General features: G+C 42.2%; 2 protein-coding genes across 2 annotated transcripts in view; both read left to right on the forward strand.

The window, feature by feature from the left end:
* SMG1 (SMG1 nonsense mediated mRNA decay associated PI3K related kinase) overlaps positions 1-10,475 on the forward strand; it is a 78,164-nt gene extending 67,689 nt beyond the window's left edge. The window contains exons 55-62 of the mRNA XM_087728951.1: positions 678-830; positions 2,487-2,666; positions 3,335-3,562; positions 4,486-4,697; positions 5,465-5,571; positions 6,293-6,472; positions 6,600-6,706; positions 8,191-10,475. Of these exons, the coding sequence (XP_087585077.1) occupies positions 678-830; positions 2,487-2,666; positions 3,335-3,562; positions 4,486-4,697; positions 5,465-5,571; positions 6,293-6,472; positions 6,600-6,706; positions 8,191-8,268 (1,245 nt within the window). The 3' untranslated portion in view covers positions 8,269-10,475. The remainder of the gene's footprint in view (positions 1-677; positions 831-2,486; positions 2,667-3,334; positions 3,563-4,485; positions 4,698-5,464; positions 5,572-6,292; positions 6,473-6,599; positions 6,707-8,190) is intronic.
* A 2,323-nt stretch (positions 10,476-12,798) lies between these two features.
* ARL6IP1 (ARL6 interacting reticulophagy regulator 1) lies at positions 12,799-23,914 on the forward strand. Its single transcript, XM_087729396.1, has 6 exons — positions 12,799-12,902; positions 16,371-16,504; positions 19,377-19,496; positions 20,732-20,849; positions 21,531-21,615; positions 21,765-23,914. The coding sequence occupies exons 1-6, from the start codon at positions 12,867-12,869 to the stop codon at positions 21,881-21,883; spliced, it is 612 nt and encodes a 203-aa protein (XP_087585522.1). The 5' UTR covers positions 12,799-12,866; the 3' UTR covers positions 21,884-23,914.
* The last annotated feature ends 1,921 nt before the right edge of the window (positions 23,915-25,835 follow it).

The raw sequence follows: 25,835 nt of genomic DNA on the forward strand, positions 1-25,835 counted from the left end.
TTCCAGATCAGATGCTTTATTTCCACCCCGCCTCCCCTCTACTATCAGTTAACGCAATTCTTCTACAAGCCTGCACCTTGCTTCTTCTTCTTTTTTTTTTGAAAGGGTATCCTGAAGGTGCTTTTTTCAAGAGGCACCTGGACTTTCTGGTTTTTCTTTGAAGGCGTTTCGCTTCTCATCCAAGAAGCTTCTTCAGCTCTGTAGCATCTAGCTAAAATGTCTATGGAGATTCTCAGTCATCCAGATCTTGGGGTTGTCCCAAAGATGCTTTTTCAAGAGGCAGCTGGACTTTCTGGTTTTTCTTTGAAGGCCTTTCGCATCTCATCCAAGAAGCTTCTTCAGCTCCCAATTGGATGGTGAATAATGGAGTCAGAGTTGAAGAAGCCTCTTGGACGAGAAGCGAAAGGCCTTCAAAGAAAAACCAGAAAGTCGAGTTGCCTCTTGAAAAAGTACCTTTGGGACAACCCCATCACCTGAATGATTGAGAATCTCCATGGACATTTTGAAAAGGATGTTTTTAACTATGCCAAGGAGGTTGCCATGACTTGAACATTTTAATTCCTCTTAACTGTAAAAAATAATAATAATAACGAGAGAGGAGAAGGATTACTTCTGCACAGGACCCAAAGCCTAAGCAAAAATGTTCAGACTTTTAATCCATTTCATACTTCCTGCAGGAAAAACTGGCCGCCCTTGAAGCAAGCATCGAGCAGCGTTTGAAATGGGCCGGGGGAGCCAATCCAGCATTAGCCCCAGTTCTGCAGGATTTCGATGCCACCATTGCCGAAAGAAGAAACCTTGTTCTGAAAGAAAGTCAACGAGCCAACCAGGTATTAGGAATGGCATGATTGTGGGTTCGCTTTTTTGTGTGTGTGCAAGCAATTAAATTGGCAATTCAATATTTAGGACAAATTTTGTGTGACCCCGTTAAACATAGGACCTGATCTTTTTGGCTGTAGAGCTGAATTCCATAATATGATGTCAATAATAACATGGTTATTGCATAGAATTGCTGCTACAATCTAACATAATTTATTAAGTAAAAATTTTAAAATAATATTTGGGAGCCACTTTAGTTTTGGTACCCAGGTGGCTCAGTGGCTAAGACGCTGAGCTTGTTGATCAGAAAGGTTAGCAGTTCAGTGGTTCGAATCCCTAGCGCCACGTAACGGAGTGAGCTCCCGTTACTTGTCCCAGCTTCTGCCAACCGAGCAGTTCAAAAGCATATAAAAATGCAAGTAGAAAAACAGGGACCTTTGATGGGAAGGTAACAGCGCTCTGTGCACCTTCGGCATTAAGTCATGCTGGCCACATGACCATGGAGACGTCTTCGGACAGCGCTGGCTCTTCGGCTTTGAAATGGAGATGAGCACCGCCCCCTAGAGTCGGGAACGACTAGCACATATGTGCGAGGGGGAACCTTTACCTTTAGTTTCTCAGTTCATTATAATACACACATCACTCAGTGCCACTTAAAGCCTAAATGCCAATTGCAAGAATAGCGGGAGTCAATATTTAGGTGACACTTTTCTTATCCTGAAAACAATTCAGTTGAGTTTTGTGGACTGCAGACAGTGACTGAGAAGGAAATCACATTCTTTGTTTTCCAAACACATTGCTCAGAATAAGGAAAAAAACTTATCAAGGGGAGATGGAAGGACTAAAGTTTTCCTCCCCCCCCCCCCCAACTTTAAATTAAGTTTCAGAAGGAACTCAAGGGAGTGCACCAGTTGCGTCCCTACCTGAACTGGGAGGCTCTCACAACAGTCACTCGCGCCCTTGTGACCTCCAGACTGGACTACTGCAACGTGCTCTACATGGGGCAGCCCTTGAAGGGTATTCGGCGACTTCAGCTTGTCCAGAATGCAGCCGCACGAGCGATTGTGGGTGCACCTCGGTTCACCCACGTAACACCTATCCTCCGCGAGCTGCACTGGCTGCCTATTGGTCTCCGGATATGCTTCAAGGCGCTAGTCGTCACTTATAAAGCCCTTCATGGTATTGGACCTGGGTACTTGAGAGACCGCCTACTGCCAATTACCTCCACTAGACCAATTAGATCCCACAGACTAGGCCTCCTCCAAATTCCATCCGCTGGCCAGTGTCGACTGGCGACTACCCGGAGGAGGGCCTTCTCTGTGGCTGCTCCGACCCTCTGGAACGAACTCCCCGTGGAGATTCGTACCCTCACCACCCTCCAGGCCTTCCGCATAGCCCTTAAAACCTGGCTGTTCCGACAGGCCTGGGGCTAAAGATTCGCTGCCCCTATCCCGAATGGTATGATTGTTGTGCTTTTTAACTATGTCTTGTTTTGTGTTCTTGTTAAACTGTTTGTATCCCCCCTTCCCTTTTTGAGCTGTGAGCCGCCCTGAGTCCCCTCAGGGAAAAGGGCGGCATACAAATGAAATAAAACTCAAACTCAAACTCAAAAGTTTATGGTTTAAGATAAACCCTTTCCTCTTCCCCCCCCCCCCTCTGTCTTGCAGGTTACTTTCCTCTGTAGTAACATCATCCATTTCGAAAGCTTGCGTACCAGAACAGCAGAAGCCTTAAACCTTGATGCTGCGTTGTTTGAACTTATCAAACGTTGCCAACAAATGTGCTCCTTTGCATCCCAGTTTAATAGCACCGTTTCTGATCTGGAGCTTCGATTGCTTCACAGAGTGGTATGTAGGGGAGGGGGGATAAGAAAAGAAAAGGGGGCAGCCATCTTAGTACAGTAGATACTATCAGTGGCTTCCTCCCTTACAATTTCTTCAAAGCACCTGAGGGTAGAACAAGAAGCAATGGGTGGAAACTAATCAAGTAGAGAAGCAACTTAGAACTGAGGAGTAATTTCCTGGCAGTTAGAACAATTAACCAGTGGAACAACTTGCCTCCAGAAGTTGTGAATGCCCCAACACTGGAAGTCTTTAAGAAGATGTTGGATAACCGTTTGTCTGAAGTGGTGTGGGGTTTCCTGCCTAAGCAGGAGGTTGGACTAGAAGACCTCCAAGGTCCCTTCCAACTCTGCTATTATAATTCTAATTGCTTTTCCTTCACCTTCCCCCCCCCTCCTCTTTTGACCCCCAAGCAGTTTGATTCTGTTTTGAACAAAGTTCAGATGTTCCGCAATGCTGCATTCTCTTAATATATTTGTTGGTTGTCTTGGTTACATTTTTTTTCTGAGAAACTGAATGAGTCACACTGGACTTTGGTCTTCTTACCTTCACAAGAACCTGATCTAGCAGACAGCCATTGGCTTAAAGCTGCTTGCAACTTGTGGTTGGGTGGGCTCCTTTCAGGTTAAAGTAATAACCTCGAACACTACTGGAATATTCCCCTTTTTCTTTAGGGAACCAATCATGACCATCCCATTGGTAGCTCTGAATGGCTTGTCATAGCTCACAAGCAGCTGACCCAGGACACGTCGGCTCAGAGGACGGCACAGGCTGAGAAAGAACAGCATATAGACACCGTGTGTGAAACCATTCAAAACCTGGTTGATAGTATTAAAACTGTGCTCACTGGGCACAATCGACAACTTGGGGATGTCAAACATCTGCTGAAAGCCATGGCTAAGGTAAGATCCGCACTACGGAGGAGCAGTGGTGGATGTCAGGGTTCCCACTGATGCCCTAATTAAATCATGAGCCTTGAGCCAAGCTTCAAAAGAAATCCAGTTATTTATTAGGAGCTTCATGTCGGCAAGTTCCCGAGTGAAGCCAGCCCTGACCCCACGTAATTTACGGTTCCCATCAATGACCCTGTTCCCCCCCCCCTTTTCCTATGGCAACTCGAGAGCAGGCCAGAGATGCTTTGCGAGTTGACAGTGGATGCACTACATTGCTGAGGGTCGGATCCCTGAAGCTAAGAGGAGATCCTCTTAGAATTTCTCTTTGGGCTTTTTGAAATTTTAAGAATGGCACCGAGCAGCCACTGGAGTTTTGGGTGGGTGCCTGATGCATGTATAAAAACATTGAACCTCTCTATTTATTGGGAAGACTACTCAAGTTTGCCTCAATTGGAGTAACTCCAAACCTCTTGTGGAAAGAAGCTAGAAGTGCATCTATCAAAAACTGGAAAAATGTGTAGAAAACCCATAAGAGAAATAATGTACATTTCTAGAATAATCTGATCCTGAAGCTTCGTATGGACTATTTTCAAGAATTACAGTGGGGAATCCCATTCATGACAGAGAAGCAGATATAATGGAGCTGAGCTAGAGTGAGTGAGTGAGTGAGTCAGGGAAGGAAGGAAGGAAGGAAGGAAGGAAGGAAGGAAGGAAGGAAGGAAGGAAGGAAGGAAGGAAGGAAGGAAGGAGTGAGTGAGTGAGTGAGTTATTAGTGTTCCAGCAGTGTTGGAACCTCCTTTAACCAAATCTTTCCATAAGTTATGGGTCCTAACCAGTAAATAATGTATGTTCTTGCATTGTGGCTTTTTAAAGGAAATCGTTATTATTATCCATTTCTTAAAAGTCCTTCATGGATGTGATTTTTATTTCAGGATGAAGAAGCTGCCCTGGCTGATGGCGAAGATGTTCCTTATGAGAACAGTGTTAGACAATTCTTGGGAGAGTATAAATTATGGCAAGACAATATTCAGACTGTTCTGTTTACGCTAGTTCAGGCTATGGGTCAGGTGCGCAGTCAGGAACATATTGAAATGCTGCAAGAAATTACACCCACTCTGAAAGAACTGAGAACTCAGAGCCAGAGGTAAGCAGATGTCCCTTTTTATCTGTCTATAAATTAAACCACAATCGTTAACTGTATTGGAGGTGTCGTTGCCGTTAGCAACTGAAATTGCTAGACTGCCCAGTGCAAATGGGATTTGCCGTTCTCTGTGACTAGCATTTCAACAAAACCTGAAAGCCACCCTGGCGATAAGAGGCAACTTTGTCATCAGGTTTATTGTTGTTAGTTGCAAAGTCGTGTCTGAACCCATTGCAACCCCATGGACAACATTCCTCCAGGCCTTCCTGTCCTCTACCATCTTATGGAGTCCATTGAAGCTCACGCCGACTGCTTCAGTGACTCCATCCAGCCACCTCATTCTCCGCCGTCCCCTTCTTCTTCTGCCCTCCATCGTTCCCAGCATGAGGCTCTTCTCTAGGGAGTCCTTCTTCCTTCTCATTAGGTGGCCAAAGCATTTGAGTTTCCTCTTCAAGATCTGGCCTTCTAAAGAGCAGCCAGGATGGATCTCCTCTAGGACTGAACGGTTGGATGGCCTTGCAGTCCAAGGGACTCGCAGGAGTCTTCTCCAGCACCAGAGGTCAAAGGCCTCCATTCTTTGGCGCTCAGCCTTCCTTATGGTCCAACCTTCACAGCCATCCATTGCAACTGGGAAAACCACAGCCTTGACTGTATGCATTTTTGTTGGCAGGGTTACAGATGTGCAGTTAAAATGATCAGATTGAATTCCTTTAATGTCCTTCAGACTCTCTCAGGTTATTGACCGATTCTTGTTTTGCTTTTTTAAAAAGTGTCTACAATAATCTAGTGAGTTTTGCATCGCCCTTAATCACGGATACGTCGAATGAATGTTCCAGCCCGACGTCTGTTGCTGTGTGCCAGCCAACATTTGCCGCAGGTAAACTTGGGAGCAGATTTGATCTCCCGATTACCCTGATCCCCAGCATCAGGGCCAGTGTGAATCATCCTTCACTCTCAGGTAGTAGAAGGTGCCGGCCCCCATATTTACTTCAAAGCACCTTGCATTAGAAGTGCCTGTTTTAGCAATTGGTGCCCGATGTTTGCTATTAGGTTTGGGGCAGGGGTGAAATCGACTTCCCTTTGCTACTGGTTTGGTAACAATGTGATCTTGCTTTGCTTGCACACGCCACATCCACGTATGCGCAGGACCTTCCGTGCAGGCGCAGAGCATCAAAAACAGACATGATAACGTCTGGGTGGGTGGGTGGAGCCTGATACCGAGCACTTAGAACAGCGAGTAGTGGGAATCTGCTGTGCCACGTGATTTAGATTAACTAGAAAGCAGGAAATTCTGCCTTCCAGCTAATCTAAATCGCGTGTCACAGCTGATCGTCGGAAAAACCAGTTAGCCTGAACCAGTAACATTTTTTTTTTACTACCGGTTTGGGCGAACCAGTAGTATTTTTACTACCGGTTCAGGCGAACCGGTCCGAACCAGTAGCATTTCACCCCTGGTTTGGGTGTTTTCTTTGGAGGACGGGGTTGGATCTATCGTAAAACAACAAATCTACACCTTTCTTGCTATTTCTCTTGGACTGTAACTCAGCCTTAGTTCATTTCTTACAACCTTTTCAAAACTTTAACTTGCCTTTTATTAGCGGTCCGTAGCAATACGGGACAGAAAACTCAGCCAGAGATCATGTCGCAGAATACAAGGAAACTAATTCAGAAAAACTTGGCGCCATCGGCAGATACTCCTCCAGGCACAATTGCAGGAGCTGGAAAGAGTGTTATCTCTAGCCCTAAAAAGGCCATCAGAGACCCTAAAACAGGCAAAGGTAAAAAAACAGAACACACTTAAAAGCATCTATGAATAGATTCTGTTGCTAAGATGAATTTTCACATAATGTGTGTTTAACACGTCTCGGGGGTGGTTTTTTTTTTTTCTCTCTCTCTCTTTTAAAGCTGTGCAAGAGCGGAATTCGTATGCTGTAAGTGTGTGGAAACGTGTCAAGGCCAAGTTGGAAGGCCGGGATTTGGATCCCAACAGGAGAATGTCTGTTGCTGAACAGGTAGGTTTAGGCACTGTCCAAAATCCAGATTGTAGCTTCTGTTTTGTACGTGGTTAAGCACTAAGTTAAAGACCTTGATTACTAATTTACATTCTAGCAATGAAGGATTGGAGTTTTTCTCAGTTAGATTTCCTGCAAAAAAAGTTCGTTATGTAATTGAACGACAATCCATTCAGAGGTGGTATTTAAGCAGGTTCTGGCAAACCGGTAGCGGGAATTTTGAGTAGTTTGGAAAACGGGTAAATACTACTTCTGACTGGCCCCGCCCCCAGCTGATCAGGAGGGAATGGGGATTTTGCAGTAATCTTCCCCTGCCACACCTGCCAAGCCACGCCCACAGAATCAGTAATAAAATATTTTGAATCCCATCACTAAAATCCATTGTATATTAAGGCTACAATTTAATATGTCAGCTATTTAACCACATTGTCAATGGGACATGCTGACTTGCTCAAAAACTAAAATATTTTGAACTTTTCACTGCTGGCCTGATCTAGACACAAAATTAAACAACTTTCATTTTTCTGGGTATAGACCTTTGGTTAAAAAGAGGCCTTCGATATAGGCCTCTGGGACATCTTTTTTGCTGTTCCCATAGACAGGTAGCCCTTAAGACCATCCAAAGTTGTGCCACTGAAAACAGTTAACAATAGGTCCTTGCACTTACGACCATTGCGCTATCCCTGTGGTCGCATGATTAAAATTTGGACCCTTGGCAACTGGCATGTACTTACACGATTGCAGAATCCTCAGGTCATGCGTTAACCATTGGCGATCTTCCCGGGGGGTGGGGGGGGAAGGGGTTTCCTACAAGCAAAAACCAAGCTGGGAACAAGCTGGACTTGTTTAACGACCATGCCACAAGGTTATAACATGGGGCCCAGCTCACGTAACGACCCACATCACTTAGCAATGGAGATCCCCTTGCCAATTGTGGTCACCATTCAAGAACTATTACGTTGTCCCTAGCAGGAGCGGGCGAATCTCGGAATTTGTTTTCAAAGCTGATTCCCCCCCTGCCCCGGGACAGTGATGGCAAACTTTTTTGGCACCGATAGCCGAAAAGGGAGCACTTTGTGCTCGTCCGGGCCGTGAACAGGAAAAGGAGCTGCCCAGAGGGCATGTGTGCGCCGGAAAATGAACTTCTGGTTTTTGGCTCAGTCTTCTGGTTACTGCTGCGCATGCGCACACACCGACCAGCTGGCCGCCATGCATGCTCACGCTGGAAAACAGAAGGCCAGCTGTTCCGGTTTCCGGCACTGCCACATGCCCCAAGGCCAGCTTATTGCCACGCGTGCATGCGCGCCAGAAACATGGAAGAGCGGGCAACCCCGCACCTGCCAGGCAACGCAGCTCCGCGTGCCACAGCTTCGCCATCCCAGGCCTAGGGATCGTAGGGGTGGGTTTTTCCAAAGCAACGTTCAAAGCGATCGGTGGCACCTCTGCTCGGGAGGGCTCTAACTTTCTGCCTTGCCCTTCCTCAGGTTGACTATGTGATTAAGGAAGCCACTAATCTAGATAACTTGGCTCAGCTGTATGAAGGTTGGACAGCCTGGGTATGAAACCGGAAGAGATCGGGTCAGTTTGGTTCAGCGAGGCGAGCGGCATCCATCAGAATCAACCGGGCCTCAGGCATCCATAAGCAGCAGCACCACAGCTGGTGGTAACGCCTTTCTGGGGCTTACTGTGAGGAGACCTCAGCAATCTCGGTGCACTGGGAACGTCAGCCCTGCAGAGTAGCTGCACTCAGGGATATGCTAAACACAATGGCCTGGAACCCCCACCCCCCTCCTCTCTCTCTCCCCCCCTCCTCCCCTCCCTCCAGGGTCAAAGAGTGTGGAAGCTCATCGCCTGAACACGCAGGGCCGTCTTTCTGCTCCAGAAGAACTGCAAAAGGTGTCCAGGGTTTTGGGGAGGGACTAGCTGCAGAAAGGGAATTTGGGAAAACGCTACAAACCGCAGAGTGATTTGGGACTTTGGTTCCACCTGACCCTGTGAACAATGCAGGAAAAAACAAACGACGATGACGACAACAAGTGTGCAACCCCCCCCCCCTCTTCCCCTCCAACCCGTGGGGGGGGGAAAATAAAAATAAAGAGGAAGGAGGGCAGGGCGTGAAGAAACTGCAGCAAAGGAAGATTTGAGAGATTTGAGTTCCTTGTCGCTCTTAGTTGCTCAGCAACGGCGCCGGTTGAGTTCGACCAGTTGGTGCAAAACGAATAAATAAATAAAATAAAAGGAAAAAAAAAAAGGAGGAAAAAAAAAACAGCTACACGAGATGAACTTCAGAAATAGACTGAAATGCAAAAAAATAAAAATAAAAAAAATAGCTGTACATCAGCCGTATTGGAAGAGCCCTCTGAGAAGAGAGCCTTTTTGACTTTTTTTCTTTTTTGGGGGGTCTTTTTTCAAGTCCCCCCTCCCCCCCCCCGGTTTCTTCTCTTTAACTTAGTTCGGTTGTTTTTTTTTCTTTTTTCTTCTTTTTCCAGAGAAGTTGTTGATTTTCAAATCCTTGGTATTTCATTTTTCAGTCAAAGGGATCTTTTTTTGTGTGTGCGCGCGTGGTTTTTTGTTTTTGTTTGGGGTGAGCCAATTTTTCAAAAAAAAAAAAAAAAGCACAGGGAATGCTGAACATTTAAAAGCCATTGCCTTCTGGATGGGCTGATCCAATGCCATTTTTGGGGGGTTGGTTTTTTAAAGCGAGGGTTTTTTTTTTCTCCTGCTTTCCTTTTTGGTGATCCTATCATGTACAGTCCCCCGTCCCCGTCCCCCCCTAGATTCGCTGTGCATTTCAAATAATACACTGAACAGGCATCCTATGGTCCCCATCTGCTCCTCTTCCTGCTTGCAGTGCGTAACTCCTTTGTTTAATTCAATCCTTGGCCTGCCTACCAAGCTCATTCTGTTGTGATTTGCTGTAGTTTCTTTTGTAAACGTAGCTACTTTGATGTAACTTTTTACCTTTTGCAACGAGGAAGGGGAAAAGGAAAAAAAAAAACCAACTACAATATCTTAAGTAGCCTTTTATGTTGTTGATGACAGAAAAAAAAATCAATAAAAGTGAAGTTTTAGTGGAGGTAATTTTATGCTGATTCACTTCGAATTTTTGATTTACACACGAATGTAGATTGTTTTTGGTTCGATCTGGGGAATTTAAAGGCAGACGTATAAACTGGACTTTGGGGCGGGGAGCGGTTTCTTTTGTTCAGATAAAATCATATAAAGATTTTTGTGTGCCGTTATTTTTCCATATAAGACTTCCAAGAGGTGGTGTTCTGTATAATAAATTTTCATAGTGGATTTCCCCCCCCCCTCCCCAAGCTGTTTTCCTAAATCTACCGTGCACTTTTGAATGGTGGTATGTGAGAGAAGTTGCTTATTTTTAAAAAGGCACTTTAAACCGGTCTGTTTCCATACATCTTCAGTGTTTTGCTTGGCTGTGAAATAAAAAAAAATTCGTTACTCATGAGCTGGTTTTTAGTGTTGCCTAAAGGAAAAAAGGATCGGGTTGCTTCCTGATTCACTTATTGGTGGTGTCCGTGGACTTGACACCTGAAGGGCTCACCCCCTTCCTTCCCACCCCCTCAACCTCTGTATGTGAACTTAATCTAATTTGAAAGAATAAATCAAGATTCTGCACATGGTGTCTGTAGTATTTTGAAGATTTAAAAAAAGCTTTTCAAGGGAGGAAATATTCCTATTCCTCAAAGGTGATGCTTAGGCCTCTCTTTTAAAAATAGCCTAGGACATAAATAAGGAGGTTTTTTTTTTTAAAAAGATCACTACCAGTATTTTATAATATAGAAAATCTTTTGGCTTCGTTAGGGCTATCTGATACAAGAATTGACTTGATGCTGTTATGGAGAAAAAAAACCTTTCAACCTCCTCAAAATGTCTTGATTGAAGATTGACTTGATGCTGTTATCTATTTTTCATATAGGCTTTTTGTCTTTCTTTTTTTTCTTTTTCTTTTTGGTAACTTGCCCTGAGTTGTTGTGTGCACTGCCAACGTATTTGCTAATGCTTGTGAGTAAATGTATTTGGATCTGATACTCTTAACCCCTTTGCCACGTTGTGTAAAAATGAAAAGACGACTGCATTTCTCTTAAAAAGCCGAGTCGGAATTCATCCAGCTGGTGACTACACTCTTGTCGTCCTTCCCAGCGTGAAGCATCATTAACCAGCAGTCTGCGTATGGACAACAGTTGGGATAAGAGAATTACATATTTTATTTCTTGGAAGCTGTGAGTGGAACAGGCCACTTACAACCGTATTTCATGTATGCTTATACTTTTGTTAAAAAACGAAACTTGTACCGAATGGGATCTTTACTGCATAATGTAATAAAACTTAAAAAAACAACACCTTAACTGTATTAATTAATTCCCTGTATGGCTTTTGTTTCTTTCTTTTGGAAACAAGTTTCAGAGTACAAAAGCTTCTCTACTGGATGTGTGTGGAAATTCTCAATCACGGTTGTGGCAAACGTGCTTTTTCCAAAAGGACGTTCTTGGTTTTTCTCTTTGAAAACTTGCTTCTCATCTAAGAAGCTCGTCTTAGTTCTAGTAGTTTTAGTTTAACTAGAACTGAAGAAGCTTCTTGGATGAGAAGTCAAAGAAAAAAGCAAGAGTCCAATTGCCTTTTTTGGGGGGGGGGGGAAACTTTTGGGATTTCTCTACTGGAAGATTATAAGCATCTCTGTACCCACTTGGAATACTTTGAAAATCTCATCCCATCATTTGAGGTAGCATGCATGGAAAACAGACTGGAACTTTAACATGTCTTATCACATGATGTTTCTACTAAATTCCCAGCTATGCATTGGATATACAGGAACACTTCTCATATCTCTGAATTGATGTGGAAAAGACAACCTTTTGTTCCTCCACTGCCTGTTCCAGATTTCAGGTTTTTGGAGGTTAATCCTCTGCTGTGCCAGTGGCATTTGGTGCTTTAGAGGTCCTGAAGATTGGCAGGTTGTTGGCACAGGTAGAAGAGGAACAGAAAGCTTTGGAACTCCAGAAAGTTTTGTTCCTTGAAGATCTGATTTTACATGTTGCTCATTTGGAGTAATTTTTTTTTTACAAAACTTCATTTCCTATCGGCTATTTTTAATTTTGTACTTGAGCGTGTTGCATGAAACCGTTAAAGGTATGGTCCCCCCCCCCCCTTTTGTGAATCCATAATCACAAAGTTGGTATTTTCTCACCCACCCACCACCCTTTTTTTTGAAGTGTATAAAGTTTGGCCAACTTGCAGGTCAGGACTATATCCTTTAAAAACACAAAAATACATAAATACAAAGTGAAACCTAGTTTGCTTCACCCTCCTGTTGTGCTTTGCTTTTAGATCACATCCTTTTCCTGTTGAATGCAGGTTCTGTTTTTTCGTGATGTGCAAAAGTAGGGAGCTTACATTAGAAGCATCTTCCCACTGTGGTTTTTCTCTTGAGCACTTCTGACTGAAATTTTGCTGGTTAAAGGAATCTTGTCCTTTAAGAGGAGTAATTAATTGGACCCCCGGTGCTCTCTGAGCTTGGTGGCTTTCTTGCAAACGTTTCATGACCCAACTAGGTGACATCAGTGATTGAAGGGGCTGGGATTGTGGTATGATGAAGGAGGAAGACTGGGATCCTTGGTGTTCTCTGAGCTTGGTTGTTTTCTTGTGGACGTTTCACTACCCATCTAGGTAACACCATCCGTCTCACCCTAGTTTAAAGCACTGTACTTTTTGCCTTGCAACAAGACAAAAGCACAGCTCTCTTCACCCAGCCACCTAATAATGTACAAGTACTTTAAATGGCAAGCCTGTTCAAAAGGCAGGAGGACAGTTCCCATCGTGCCTGCTGGCTGGGGCTCATGGGTGCTGGAGTTCAAGCGCCCACTGACTTCCCTCAGATGTTAAAAGGCGTTTTCCTCCTCCCTCCCCCCTCCTCGAGGGCGGGGCCTTGTCTGCCTCCTCCTCCTCCCTCCCCCCCACCTTCACGCGCCAACCCGAGTAACGGCCGAAAAGGAAGGCGGCGACCAAGCCAAACAGACAGCTCTTGCGTCCAATCAGAAAGCGGGCAGAGGCGGTGCTTCGGGGAAGGGGGGGCGTGGCGCGGCGGCTCGAGGCCAGGGAGCGACGGGACGACGAGTTCGCGCTGCGGCTGCCGCACAAAATGGCGGAGGGCGATAACCGGAGCACCAACCTGCTGGTGGGTGAGGGCCGAGTGACCGAAGCGGACGCGGGGAGCGGGCGAGGAAGGGCAGGGGGCCGGTTACATTACACGCGCGGAAGGAAGGAAGCGGCTGCCCCGGAGCCCAAGGCGGTGGCGCCCAAAAGAAGCGCGTCTGAGGGCGGAAAGGAAGGCTGTGGTAGCCTTGGGGGCGTCTCTGCCTGAGGCGGCTGCGGGGAAGGGTACAGGACTTTCTCCGGGCCCTCCTTTCAGATAACTCCCGTCCTTCAACCGCTTGGGGAGGGAGGGAGGGAGGACAAAGAGCAGAACGTCCGCAGAGCACCCCCTCCTCACGTGTGAACGCAGCCCTTGCGCTCGCATTAAGACGCGTGTTATTTCCCTGGCGGGGCGGGGCCGGGTTTCGTCTGCACGGGAAAGGGCGGCTGCGTTCGCACGGCGCGCTCGACCCGATTCACGCCTTGAACAACGACGACAAAAAAAGAGCCGAGCTGACTCACTTGTCGTCGCTGCTGGATTTGCATTGAAAGTGGGAGATTTTTAATGGGGTGGGGGTGGGTAGAAGGAATAGAGAGGAATGACCTGACGAGACAGCAGGTTGTGTCCCCGTGTGTTTGCTTAGCTTGTAATGAACACGGGAGTTATGCAAACTGAGCCTCCCCCCTCGTTTCCAGAAATGGTGAGTGCCTCCAGCACTGGAAAATTTTAAGAAGAGATTGGATAACCCTTTGTCTGAAATGGTAAAGGCATAAGGTTTCCTGCCTGAGTGGGGGGATGGACTAGAAGACCTCAGTGTCCCTTCCAACTTTGCTATAGTCTGTTCCATTCTATTCCACTCCACTCTCTATATTCTATTCCTATTGTTTATTCCATTCCATTCCACTCTCTATATTCTATTCCTATTGTTTATATTATTCTATTCCACTCCATATTCTGTTCCTATTATTCAATTTTATTCCACTCCATTCTCTAAATTCTATTCCTACTATTTATATTATTCTATTCTATTCCACTCAATTCTCTAAATTCTTTCCTATTGTTTATATTATTCTATTCCACTCCATATTCTATACCTATTATTTCTACTCCATTTTATTCCACTCCATTCTCTAAATTCTGTTCCTACTATTTATATTATTCCATTCCACTCTCTATATTCTATTCCTATTGTTTATATTATTCTATTCCACTCCATATTCTGTTCCTATTATTCAATTTTATTCCACTCCATTCTCTAAATTCTATTCCTACTATTTATATTATTCTATTCTATTCCACTCAATTCTCTAAATTCTTTCCTATTGTTTATATTATTCTTTTCCACTCCATATTCTATACCTATTATTTCTACTCCATTTTATTCCACTCCATTCTCTAAATTCTATTCCTACTATTTATATTATTCTATTCCATTCCACTCTCTATATTCTATTCCTATATTTATATTATTCTATTCCTTTCCACTCCACTCTATATTCTACTCCTATTATTTATATTTATGACATTCCACTCTATATTCTGTTTATATTGTTTATATTCTATTCCACTCCACTCTCTATATTCTATTCCTATTATTTATTCTGTTCTGTTTTCTATTCTATTTCTATTCTATTTGTGCTTGATAAAGCTCTGCCAGATCAGGATGGCTGTTTCCTGCCCTCCAGATAGCCTCTCCTGCAATAGCCAAGCCAATCTGGAAGTTTCCAAGATCTTTTAAATAGCACAAGTTGTTTTTCCCGAACATAAATGCAGATGGCCCTAGACTTATCACCACAATTGTGCCCAGAACTTCCACTGCTCAATTAGACAGTTGTTAAGTGAGTTTTGCCCCATTTTGCGACTTTCTTGCCACAGTTTTTAAGTGACTTATCAACTGCAATTGATAAGTTAATAACACAGTTGTGAGGTGACTCTGGCTTCCCCTTTAACTTTGCTTGTCAGAAGGTCCCAAAAGGGGATCACGTGGTCCCAGGAGACTGCAACTGTCATAAATACATGCCAGTTGTCAAGTCTCTGAATTCTGATCATGAGACCATAGGCTTGCTGCAATAATCATAAGTGTGAAAAACGATCAGGTCACTTTTTTCATTGCTGTTGTAACTTCAGTCATTAAGTGAAAGTTGGAAGCTGAGGATTACTGCTTATCACAACATTTATCAATCTGCTTTTATCCCACCTTTTTAATCTGTAACTCAAATAGATAGCCATATATCAGTGTTTTGTTTTGCTGTTAGCTCTACATCCTACCTTAAATCAAACAGGGCATGGAAATATTTCAGAGAGCTATCAAGGCTTAAACAATGACATTTTTCCCCACTAGAATGCAAGTTTGTCCTGATTTACAGAATACAGAATAACAGTTGAAAGGGACCTTGGAGGTCTTCTAGTCCAACCCCCTGCTCAAGCAGGAAAGACTATACCATTCCAGACAAATGGCTGCCCAATCTAGAACGCAGACATATCTAATATTCCTGCTACCTCTTTTCCCGAAAACCGCCTTCTGCAGGTGGGTTAAGAGAAGGACTGGCCCAAAGTCACCCAGTTGCTTCCATGTCTTAAGATGGATCTAGAACTCGCCATCTCCTGGTTGCTGGCACCTTCATCTCTATACTAAACTGGTTCTTATGAGAGTTGTTCTCCCCAAGTTTTGATACAATGCCGAGAGGGCCCGCTTGGAGGGCCGCATTCCCTGCGACAGGCTGAAGATTGTGAGTTGTGACCTCCAACTGTTTGAAGGATACTAGCCTTCCTTGGAAATGATGATGATTAGATTATGTTGGATATGCCCAAGGCAAACCCTAAAACTCACAATCATCTTGTTTCTAGATCAGAATGTTTATCGTTACATCAAACTGGCTGTCTCCTTGCACGTGGGCTGCCAATGAGTGCTACAGAGCACAACCACTTTCACTTCCCAGGGCCATTAGCTTGGAATCTCATTGCCATTTGATTGATGCTTGTTGAAAACCCGCATGGGTTCAAGATCCCCAAAGGTGATAGAACCTTGAGGAGGAATCACTTTGAAAAATGCAGTATTTGGCAGATCTTCCTTATATGTCTTGCTGCTGATTATATAACACCCACCATATCCCTTTTCTACAAATGTGATCACAATGTACTTCTTACTTGCTGAACTAATCTATGCCCAGAGCTATTTAAAGAAAATAAAAAAGAAAATGAGTTTCATTTTGCTGCTTTTTCTGACAGAACTGTGGATCTTCCTTTGTGGTTTCAAGAGATACTTTCAAAGCTAGCTATGGTAATAGGAAAAGGAACAAGCAGGATGTTTTGTTAAGGGTACCGAATTTTCTTCTGTGATTCATCAACATTTAGCTAAAATCAAATATTTGACCTTTTCTTTTTCAAATCACAAGTCTTCAGTTATAAATTATTCTAAATTTAACATCAAAGAAAGAAATCTTGCAGACGTCATTGTTTAAAAATGTCCTGCTTAATGGAATGTACATACTTTTTAATATTTTGCTGCAGGCTGCAGAGACAGCTGGCTTGGAAGAACAGTTGCAGGGATGGGGTGAAGTGATTCTGGTGACTGACAAGATCCTTCGCTGGGAAAAAACATGGTTTCCAGCTGCCATGCTTTCTGTCGTGTCTGTTATCTTTCTGTAAGTGACGTCACTTTAACATTACTTTCCAGCAATTCTTTTAATTAAATTAGAAGGTATATTTTCAAGACACCGCACTGCTACACCAAAGTGAAGAGGATTTGTTTATGTAAGTAAACGTAGGGTACTCAGAAAGAAAGTCTTGGGGTCGACTTAGGATGCCGTCTTAATTTTCTTTAAAAGAAAGAATCGGCTGGGAATTCAGCAAAGAGCAAAACAAATAAATCTAAAACTAATCTGCATTTTAAAGCAAACTTGGTGCTCATAAATTGACGGCACAGTTTCAATTAGGATTTAGTCCTCTTAAGCAGTAGGGCTCTGAAAATGGTTTGCAAATGTTGGTACCAAGTGGAGGTGTGCAAAATGAGAATGTTCTGGCACCTGAAACAAACTGGAACTTAGAATTTGGGGCAGTTTAGAATGTTCTGTTAGTAGAGCTGGTACTAATCTTACTTTTTGTAAGACATACTACAGAAAGAAGGATTTGCTGGGAGGGGGAAAAATGGACTGGTGCACCAGATTGTAAATTGACACTTCATATTACAGGCAGTCTCAAGTTAAAACCACACTTGAGCCCAAAATTACTGTGGCTAAATGAGAGTTTTGCCCCATTTTAAGACCTTTCTTGCCATGGTTGTTAAGAGAATCACGTAGTTAGTAACATGGTTGTTAAATGAATCTGACTTCCCCCTTCGACTTTGCATGTTGGAAGGTTGCCAAAGGGGATCACATGACCCGGGGGCACTGTGACCGTCATAAATGTGAGTCAGTTGTCAAGCGCCTGAATTTTGATCAGGTGCCCATGGGGATGCTTGCAATGGTTGTAAATGAAGAACGACTTTTGAATGCTGTAGCTTCGAACGGTCACTAAATGAACTGTTGTAAGTTGAGGATTACCTATGTAACCAGTTAGTATAGAAATAGTTGAGGCGGCTTAACGGAATGGCTGCTTTGTGAGATTTAAGGAGAGCTTGGTCTCTCGACAGAAAGGTAACACAATAGCCTGTTTTTCTTCACTGAGCTCCTAGCACAAGATCTGCTGGCTGAGTGACAGCTGAAGTAAGCCGAAGGCAGCTGATCTCTCAGCAGAACTTATGAAATAAGATGCATGACTGATTGCAGATACGGGAAAGGCTGGTAGTATTCCCTTAGAACATGTTCAGGGTGAGAGCCCTGCTTAGAGAAAACTGCTGCCAAAAGAGAATGGGGGGAAAACCTCAATAGCAGCATAAAATCTCAATGTGGAAAGAACAGATTGTCTGCGTTAAACTTTGCCATGACTAGAAGTCACAGGATGAAGTTAAAGAGATTAGAATAATTTATTTAAATACAAGCATTCTAAGAACTCAACAGTGCTACATTTCCTTATTTGGCAATTGTTTGCAGGCTCCCAGACCTGTATTGTACCAGAGCCGTAGTAAAGGTGATATCAATCAGATGGCTGCAGTTATGTCCAGTGTTAAACACATAGCAGCTGGGTCAGAGGGCTGTAGGAAAAATGTTTGAACTGTGGCCTTTCTATCCCAGAGGAATGTTTTCTTTTGATGCCAGTGAATTCTGTTTGCAAACATGTAGCTGCTTTAAGTGTCAAAATAGATTATACAACTTGTCCCTTGCAACATACTTACTTTTTAAAAAAATTAGAAGTGGGAGCCATCGGTGACTGAATCTAGATTTCTTTTTAAAGCGGCTTAATCTACTATTCATTTAATTTATAGCAGCAATATTCACAAACTAATACAGCAATCTTAGCAGGATTTATAGTTCTGATATTTTAATGTCCATTTTTCTTTGAGACTTTGTTTATGTAATAAGTCTCATCGCAGATAAAAATAATGTTGCCTGGGGGTGATGGATTACAATACATTTAGAGACTACGAGGTTGTAGAGGATACCAGTTGTACAATTCAGTTCTAGTTTCTTTCACTGGTTGGTAATGAACTTCTGTGTCTTTCAAAGTCCAATAGGTTTTCTCTTTGCTTCAGCTCCCTCCTAATACCTGCTAAGCTTGTTCTCCCATTAGTCAAATTATGTTTCTGTTGCAGAAACAAGATACGTTTCATAACAATATTTTTTTTCGAGATCTGTACTTGTTCCCGTCCCTTTCCCCCTACCTCCAATGCACTCATTATTATGTATCAGTTGCGATTTTTAATTAAAGTGCACCATGCATACTAATTCTTGTATTTTGCCTTCTAGGAGGTAGATAGAATTTCACGTATTTAATTACAAGTGCTTGTGGAGATGTTGGAGGTGTGTTGGTAGAACATGAATGTGACTTGTTATTTCGTATGCAGATGATATTGTTGGCTGAGATGATTGGCAATAAATATTGGATCAATTCTGATGCAACAAGAAAAGGTTGCAGTGGTTAAAATTGATCTAATTTTAAATTAAAATTGGATTAAAAATCGAATTGCTGTCCTTCCTATTTGAGGTGTCTAATGGACAAAATTGCTTGAATCTGCTTTGAAGTGAACGTTGCCTTGTACACAACAGTCTAACTTGGTTACCTGGTTTGAAATGGTTGGTTTTAAGGAAGTGAACACGAGGCGGAAAGCTAGAGATGTTTGGATGACTGCAATGTGCTGGACATAGGACTGCCCTCAAAGGCTGTTTGGAAGTTGCAGCTGGTCCAGAATGCAACAGGTTACTTAGGAGCACACCTTAGTATGCTTAGGTAACCTCATGATTATAGAAGCTACACTGGGTTTCCCTAGGCTTCTGAGTGTAATTCAAAAGTGCTGGTTGTTACTCACCGGGTCCTTTCCAGCCCAAGATCAGGTAACATGCAGGTCTGCCTGTCTAGTTTGGATTGCATACGTTTTGCTTTAATTGTTGAATTACTATCTCGATTCCTTTGTTTCAACAGGTTGATCTACTATGTGGACCCCTCTGTTCTTTCAGGCGTTTCCTGCTTCATCATGTTGTTTTGTCTGGCTGACTATCTGGTACCCGCTCTTGCTCCTAGAATCTTTGGCTCCACTAAATGGTACGTTTGAATACTAAAATCCACGAATCGTTCCTCTTTAAAAAAAAAAATCACTCAAGAAAAGAAACAACCCCTGATCAACCCTTTGCTGTATGAACTGTGTGTGTTGATAATTGAGAATAAACAGCCCTCCATGAAAATAATCTACCTGCTCCCGATTTTCCACTGTTGCCAGCAGGGTCATTGGCCTGAGTCATGGGTGGGCAACTTCACAACTTGTGGACTTCAGCTCCCAATTCCTGCTCCCTCAGGAATCCTGGGAGTTGAAGTCCACTGGTTTCAAGGTTGCTATAGTTGCCCACTCCTGGGCTGAGTCAATCTCTTTGTTTTTTTTCTTTCTTTCTTATTTTGCTTTCTTAATAAACAATGGCGTGCCTCAGTAGCAGCCTCAGAACATTTTGAGGTAATGCAGCTAAGGGACCTCCCTGCTGCAAATCATTGTTTGCCGACCCAGCTACATAAAATGGAAGGAGGGAGCACTATGTATGTTGTAACGTTCCCGTGGTTTGCCCATGAGGCCAATGTTGAGAAAAGACAAGACACGAACTTTCTCGGGATGGAGCGACCCAGATTGGGGTCTGAGAGCCCCTTTTATTGAGATAGGACAAAGGCAGGAGGAGCAATAGCATGTGGTTAAAAACAGCCTGTAAAAGTACAATTTCTAATCTACTGCTCAGTCTATATATGGTCAAATCCTGGACGTCAATGGTAGGGCACATCTCAGAATGTTATGTTATGCACTATCAGGATGTTATGGCGTTTTAGGAGTTTGTTTTCTCCTGTGTGATTCAGCGTGGCTCTGCGTGCCCCAGTATGAACTAGGCCATGGGGGACACACACCTACACAAGGAACTATATTACAACAGTATGTAAACCCCTTGAGTTCCTGTTACAAAAAGTAAGATAGAAACTAAGGTATTCAATGGAAAATTGCCTTAAATTAAACTTCAGCATGCAGTTTGTGATACCTTCTTCATCCCTTACGTGGTCAGTGCAAATGGATGCAGAGTCTATAAAATTCAGAGAATTACACAGAATACATTGGATCAACTTAGATCTTAAATGTATGGGAAACCTAACAGATAATAGCCAGGGGTAAAAAGGCTAAGGAGATACTTTGCAGGTGTAGGAAAAATGGAAGGAGAGTAAATGAATGATGAACGTATGTGCAGGGTTGAATGTTTTGTTCAGGAGAGGAAAAATATTGCTGTCTTGCTTTGAAAACTTTCTTAAAGGACAACTGAACAACAGCAGCGCTTCCATGAAATCTGCAGCAACCTGGTGAAAACACGCCGCAAAATCATTGGCTGGTGGAAACGCCTCTTCACATTTAAGGAAGAAAAGCCTAAAATGGTAATTTATTTGTTTTTCGGAAGATGTTCCAATCCCGTAACACGATTAACTCAGTCTAGATTACAGTCTTTGTAGTAAAATCAAACTATGGAAATTCTCAGTCGTCCAAGTCATGGTTGTCCCAAAGATGTTTTTTCAAAAAGGCAACTGGGCTTCCCTCTTTTCTCCTTGAAGACATTTTGCTTCTCACCCAAGAAGCTTCTTCAGTTCTTCATCCAAAATTTTCAGTTCAATTCTTCTCATCCGAGAAGCTTCTTCAGTTCACGAAGAACTGAACAGAACAGAACAGAACTGAAGAAGCTTCTTTGGATGAGAAGCAAAACTTTTTCAAGGAAAAACAAAGTCCAGTTGCCTTTTGAAAAAGCACCTTTGGGACAATAAAATCAAAGGCTTTAATTGCTTCACCTGATTTGCATTTATATAATGGGCATCCATCTTTATCTAAATGTAAGTTTTGAAATGCAGACGTTAGAAAGTGCACCTACCATCTAATAATTATATTTTTATTTTACTTGATAGCAGTAACTTTACCAGGAGTCCCTGACAGCATTTTTATGCATTTATGCTTTGAGGATAATCAGATTGTCACACCTCTGAATCAGTATGTAAAATAAAATCTTATCCAGAATAAGCCAATGAACTATTTTGTTCGTTAATGATTATGTATGATCTCTCTTCTAGTACTTCACAACAATGGTGTGTTTGTTAGCTGTGATCGCGTGGATAGGACAGCAAGTTCATAACCTCTTTCTCACTTATATTGTTGGTAAGCAATAGATAAAGCTGACAGGCCTGGGGGGAGGGGGGGCGGTTCCTCTGCCAGCAAGTGGGAACATTTCAATTAGCAAATGCAGGAAACAAACTTGGAACAGAAAAAGAATGATAACTTGTTTTTATTTTGCTTTTTTTTTTAAGTGTGCTTCGTCTTGTTGTTCCCTGGATTAAACAAACACGGGGTAATTTCCAAATACGCTGGAATGGCAAAAAGAGAGGTCAACAAACTCCTGAAGCACAAAGAAAAGAAAAATGAATGAAGTGTTGCTTGCTCCCTCGCCCAAATATATAATTCTGTTCTGGGAACAATTCAGATGACTCGCTGCGTATTTAATAGTATAGAAGTGCTTATACCAGCCATTGCCTTTTTTTAACTTTAATGTGGGACCTTTTTCTGCTGTACAACCCCCAACCATGTGGTCCCCAAACCACACATTAATACAGTGTGTTAACACAGACCATCATTCTTCTAGTAAGTGTGATTAGCCATCTAGTGTAATAAGGCTGTGAGATCAGTAATTAATGGTGTTGGTAAGATGATTACAATTGTGGAGCTATCCCGTGTTCATATTTTTTGGTGTAAAAGATAGCTAAACTTCTGTATTCCTTCTGAGTGTTTTATGGACACACACACACTGGACTGACCAGATTTATTTGGCAATATCCTCCAGATTAAATTAATACAATTCGTATTTTAAATTGTGGATTACAGTGATTTGAATAAGCAAGGCTGCTAGAATTGTGCATCCAAGTTAAACCCCTATCTCCATAATAAAAATGTATTGCACTGGAATTATACAGGAAACAGGCTTAGGAAGCGAAATCAGCTCCCCCCCCCCTTTTGTTTAAATTGCTGTAATTTTGATGTCATGTTCTGATGATTTTAACAAACATGGTCTAAAAAAACATGTTGAAAAATACTTGATGCATCCATCTTGTGAACATATTTCTCTTTGTTGTCTTAATAACAATGTCCTATTTTGTCTCCAGTATGAATTTAAATTTCATAATTTCAAATGAATGAACAGTATTAACTCCCAGTTTGAAACCAGTCTTGAGTAACCTTAATGCTTTGGGTTTTTTTTTTATCTTTAGGCTTTCTTTCCAGCAAAATAAGGGTTGTTAGGAAATTTAATGCATTTACATTATTGCCTTAGATCTGCCTCCTTCAAATTAATAAGCCATCAGTATAAATATTTACAGTTTTTTCTGTTAAATAAAGGAACACATTGAAAAAAACCTGCTTTGGGCAAAATTGGTTTGGCTGGATAAGTTGGACCGTGTTTTTCCTTTATTTGCCTAGAATTAATATGAATATATCCTAGAGACTGGGTGATGATCCATACAAAAACTGGCCAGATCAGTCAAAAGTATTATTCCCTGCTGGACTTAAGCACATCTAAATTATTTTGATTCTTTTTTCCATGGCCAAATTTGCTTTTGCCAATGATATCAGTTGCTTGACCGGTATGTGTAGGATGAGGAAGAGCACAAGGAAATTATTATCTATATATTGGCAATGCAGATATTTGGTTGAGAGATTTAATTCAATCAGTTGTAATAACTTAAAATTATTAGAATCTATTTAGTGCTACAGAGCTCCAGATAGATTAATTTCAATACGATACCAAACGCCCTGTGGTTTGTGGTATTAGAATTTATTTTGGGGAGAGATTAAACTTGGCTAAGATACTACTTCTCCAAACCAATTGAAACCTTCTGTTTTGAGGATGCCAAATTGGTTCAGCATGGTAGGAATGACTTTCACTTTTATTAACGCCATCTTTACTTTTAGATATTGGGTAGATACTTAAATACTACTCAATGTTCCTATAGTAAGAAAGGCTGTATCTTTGTCAGGTGAAGACTTTTCAGATTAGAACCCCGTCAGAGCAATTAATTTCTCTTAAAATGTGCGTCCTTTCATTGTAATAAAACATACAATAGCAGAAGCACAAGCAAATGACAAAAAAGTTTTAATAAATTGATTCAAAGAAGTCATTTTTAGGTTTTTTTAAGGCACACTATTGACTGTCACTACCTTTCTTTTTTTATTTTTTTTTCTTGCATTGTAATGCAGTGTTTTAAATGAGCAAAACGATATTGTAAGAGGAAAGAAGCTCGCCACGTGTAAAAAGTAGGACAGATACATGGTGGAGTGGAAGTTAGTTTAAGTTTTGCGTGCTGGTCATTTTTTGTCCTTTCCTTTGTGTTAAATGTGTAATATAGATGGATGTTAATGTATATTTAGGAAACTAAAAAGTTGAATAAAAATGTGAACAGAAGAAAAATGTGAGTCATGTTTTATTAAAGGTAATGCCAGCCGCGTCTCTAGTTATTTAATAATTATCCAGAAACACAACACCCCCCAGCAAAACGTGTCTGCTGTTCTCAGGAGCTAAGCTGCTGAGAAGTTTCTTCTCACTTTTTCTCAACTTGCTCTTTCCTTGTTGACAAACTGGGACACCATTTTTGTTTCAATAATGTTGAACCCCAGCTTATTTCTATGATGGCACTTTGAGCACAACATGAAGTTAAGCTGAGAGATGATCTATCTGGGTTTTAAAGGTCCCAAAGGTGCTTTTTCAAGAGGCAACTTTCTGCATTCTGCAGAGGATGCAAATGGCCAGCTGTCTGCAAGGAGTATAAATCCTTTCATTTCCCACCATCCAGTCAGAGCTGAAGAAGCTTCTTGGATGAGAAGCGAAAGTTCTTCAAAGAAAAACTAGAAAGTCCAGTTGCCTCTTTTAAAAAAAAAAGCACCTTTGGGACAAACCTATGATCTGGATGACTGAGAAACTCCTTAGACACCTGACTTTTAAATAATATGTATATTTAATTGAAGTATCCCCTAAACATTTCTTTATGCTACAAACACTACAAAAACAATGAAGAAGCCAACCTCACATTTAATTAGCCTGCTGCATATCTCCAGCCCACATAGGTTCAGCTTGTTCTGCAAAATTACATTTAGATTGAGTAAACCATGGTTCATTCCAACGTCGCTACAGAGGTTCTGCAAGAATAATTCATTTGTGAATTCTCTTTGTAAAATAGTGATTAAAATCCACCTGTATCTTGAAGTTGCCAAGTTTGAGAAATCTTGCTTTAAAATTACTGTAAAGTACAGTCTACCATTCAGTCACACTGTAAGTCAACCTAAAGTTTAGATTCCCAGGGTAAAAATAACTCATTTCATAGAATTATTACAATTCTGCACTGCTTTGTGGGGTGCAGGGAAGCCATGTTGTCATTGCAATTGCCTTCCATTAAAAAAGATAACAGATACAGATTAACAGAGTTGGAAGGGACCTTTAGGTCATCTAGTCCAACCCCATACCCAAGCAGGAGACCTACACCATTTCTGACAGATTCCAGTCTGTCAGTCCAGTCTCTTCCTGAAAGCTTCCAGGGATGAAGCTCCCACAACTTCTGAAGGCAACTTCTGTTCCATCGGTTGATTGTTCTCACTGTCAGAAATTTTCTCCTTATTGCCAGGTTGAATCTCTCTTTGTTCTGTTTCCATCCATTATTCCTTGTCTGGTCTTCAGGTGCTTTAGAAAATAGCTTGACCCCCTCCTCTCTGTGGCAGCCCCTCAAATATTGGAAGACTGCCATCATGTCTCCCCTGGTTCTTCTCGTCACTAGACTAGCCATGCCCAGTTCCTGCAACCGTTCTTCATGTGTTAGCTTCCAGTCCCCTAATCATCTTGGTTGCTCTTCTCTGCACTCTTTCCATAATCTCAACATCTTTTTTTATAGTGTGGTGACCAAAACTGGATGCAGTACTCTAGGTGTGGTCTTACTAGGGCTTTATAGATTGGTATTAGTACCTCACTTAATCTCGACTGTATCCCTCTGTTAATGCAAATTGCATTGCATTGCATTGGGTTTTTTGGCTGCCCAACACACTGTTGGCTCATATTTAGCTGGTTGTCCACTAAGACTCCCAAGATTTAACAAGTTTTAACAGTTTAACAGCTGTGGACAGGAAGGCACTACAGAGAGTGATCCATTTGGCACAAGAAACCATTGGTTGCCCTCTGACACCACTGGATGACATCGCCAGATCTCGCTGCTTTAGCAGAGTAAGGAAGATACTCAGAGATGATTCACACCCTGGTCAGTGTCTCTTTGCACTTCTACCATCAGGCAGAAGACATCAAAGTTTTTTAATAGCCGAACAAACAGGTTTAAAGATCGTTTCTATCC

Source organism: Thamnophis sirtalis, unplaced genomic scaffold (assembly GCF_051295495.1).
Source record: "Thamnophis sirtalis isolate CommonGarterSnake01/CBP01778 unplaced genomic scaffold, rThaSir2_p1.2 scaffold_14, whole genome shotgun sequence".
NCBI lineage: Eukaryota > Metazoa > Chordata > Lepidosauria > Squamata > Natricidae > Thamnophis > Thamnophis sirtalis.